The sequence below is a fragment of the Propithecus coquereli genome, unplaced genomic scaffold, assembly GCF_000956105.1.
Source record: "Propithecus coquereli isolate 6110/MARCELLA unplaced genomic scaffold, Pcoq_1.0 Scaffold776, whole genome shotgun sequence".
In the NCBI taxonomy this organism is placed as follows: Eukaryota; Metazoa; Chordata; class Mammalia; order Primates; family Indriidae; genus Propithecus; species Propithecus coquereli.
Genome location: NW_012153907.1, coordinates 275661 through 278188, shown reverse-complemented (window position 1 = coordinate 278188; position 2528 = coordinate 275661). Strand labels below are relative to the sequence as shown.

Sequence of the window (2528 nt, the reverse complement as noted above, 5' to 3'; positions counted from 1 at the left end):
CAAGGCTTTCTCACTCAAAAATCTCAGCAGGAATTTTCACAAAAATTGATAAACTGCTTCTAAAAAAGCAAAGGAACTATTATATCCAAGACAATTTTGGAAAACAGAACAAACCTGAAGGACTCACATTATCTGATTTCAAGACTTACTATCTAGTAATCAAGACTATTGCTGAAGAAAGTTTATGTACAGACCAATGGAGCAGAATTAGAGTCTGGAAATAGAACCACAACATACGGTCAATTGATCTTCAACAAAGGTACAAAGGCAATTCAATACAGAAAAGATAGTCTTTTCAACAAATGGTGCTAGAACAATTGTATGTTTATATGCCGCCAAAAAAAAAAAAAAGAAAGAAGAAATCTTGACCTGTAATACCCAGTTTGTAGGAAACTTAACTCAAAATGAATCACAGACTTAATGTAAAACCTAAAATTAAAATACCTAAAAGAAAATTTAGAAGAAAACCTTTGTGACCTTGAGGTAGGCACAGATTTCCTAGATAAAACAGCAAAATCATGATTCATTAAAGAAAAGACTGATGAATTGGGCTTCACCAAAATTAAGAACCTGTGTCTTCTAAAGACACTGACAAGCTCTGGCCTGAGACAATTAAAGAGAAAAATATAAAGAAGGGAAAAAAAAAAAGTAAAAAAAGAAAAACAAAGACACTGACAAGAGAATGAATAGACAAGCCACAGACTTGCAGTGGCACATCTGATAAAAGGCTTGTATTCAGACTATGTAACCCAGGGGAAAAGAATTCAAAAAGATGTGCAAATGACATTTGGTTAAAAGGAAGAGGAGGGAGGGCAGGATGCTGAAGCCTAGCAAACCAAGCATCTCCTTACTTAGGAAAGGCCAGACACATTCTTACCCAATTTTGAAACATTTTAAGTCTCCCCCTCCCCCTGAAACTAGCTGCTAATCCTTGGGGAGTCTTCTTATGTCCATTTATTCAGTGACTCCTGAATGTCAGCTGTGTAGGTTCAGTTTTTCCCCAGATCTTGGTAATAAAACAAATTACCCATATCAATAACCAAGATACTATCCTTATTAATTCTAAAGAGGGCTCCTTCTCAACAGACACCCCTAAGGTCACAGATGCCCAAAAGACCAGCTCTACTGTCAGTTCCGGGCTGCCATAGCACACCAACAAAACAGCATCTGTGAATCCTATTGGTGGCTTCTTCTGAATTAAGGGAGTTAAGTGTTTGTGCCCACACCTGAGTAACCAATCAGAGATTTTCACTCAACGCTGTGTGTACGCAGCCTGCTGGCTTACCATAGCCTGACCAGATTTCTAAAAGCCTGCTAGATTCAGCTTCCCTTCCACAGCGGAACTTGCGCTGCACTGGGGCTGGGGGCTAAGTTAATAGCTCGGTTTCTCCTGGACCAATCCTTTGGACTTTGATTAGCCACTGTCCTTCCTGGTCCCTCAAGGGGATGTTCCGAATCCAGACCTTTTATCAAAGACCACAGGTACTTCTACAAAATGTTAAAGGGTCAAAGGAAGCAATCATTTACAGTCTAGCTTGCTCCGTAACACAGATCTCTTTCTCATAATTGCCCCAAAGGGAAGCACTAACCATTCAAATGGCACATCACCCCATACCATTTTACACAAGTTCAGGTTTAGAAAGCAACACAGGGTGACAGCAAAGCCGAAGGCAGCTAAGAAGACAAAGGACTGTTTTGGAGAATATTCTGGCTCCTGCCAGGGCCCACACTTACCATAATCACAGGTGGGCTGGGCGCTGCTGTCCGAGTACGTTGACTGCAAAGTGGTTTCAGATCCCTGGACAAAGCCTAAACACACACAGTGTGGTTAATTACTTCAAACAAGCAACAGGAAAATGACCCCAGAGTACCCTTCAGCATAGACTTGCTGGCAAGCCCTCCCGTCAGTGGAGAGCCACCAAAACCTCTAGATTCCACGCTGTAATTAGGCCTCCAAAACATACTAACCAATGGAAAGGCAGGCTATGTTTAACATGCTATACCAGGAGGACTGGATAAAAGGCTTTAAACATTTAAGCCGGTACCCATTTTGATAAATGAGTACTCAAATTATCACTCAGTTAAATGAGAAAAATGCTTATTATTAAATCACTAAAAGGACTGAAACAAGGATGGGGGTTAGCTTTGAAATGATGTTAAAGTAAATAATACCCCCTCTCTCCCTGCCCCAAATCCGAAATATTATAGAACCTGCTTTATATTTTAGTTTTCCCATTAAAAAAAGTATATATAGCTGGGTGCTATGGCTCACACCCGTAATCCCAGCACTTTGGGAGGCCGAGGCAGGAGGATCACTTGAGACCAGGAGTTCAAGCTGGACAACTTATCAAGACCCCATCTCTACAAAAAATAAAAAAAATTAGTCAGGCTTAGTGGTATGTGCCTGTAGTCTCAGCCACTTCCAAGGCTAAGGCAAGAGGATCACTTGAGCCCAGGGGTTGGAGGCTGCAGTGAGCTATAATCACACCACTGCACTCTGGCTTGATCGACAGAGCATCTTCTTTAAA

The 2528-nt window shown here is 41.1% G+C and overlaps 1 protein-coding gene across 2 annotated transcripts in view; it reads right to left on the bottom strand.

Moving 5' to 3' along the window:
• AKAP8L (A kinase (PRKA) anchor protein 8-like) overlaps nucleotides 1-2528 on the bottom strand; it is a 36184-nt gene that overhangs the window by 28662 nt on the left and 4994 nt on the right. For both annotated transcript variants that reach the window (XM_012662742.1, XM_012662743.1), the window contains exon 2: nucleotides 1735-1809. In XM_012662742.1, the coding sequence (XP_012518196.1) occupies nucleotides 1735-1809 (75 nt within the window). The remainder of the gene's footprint in view (nucleotides 1-1734; nucleotides 1810-2528) is intronic.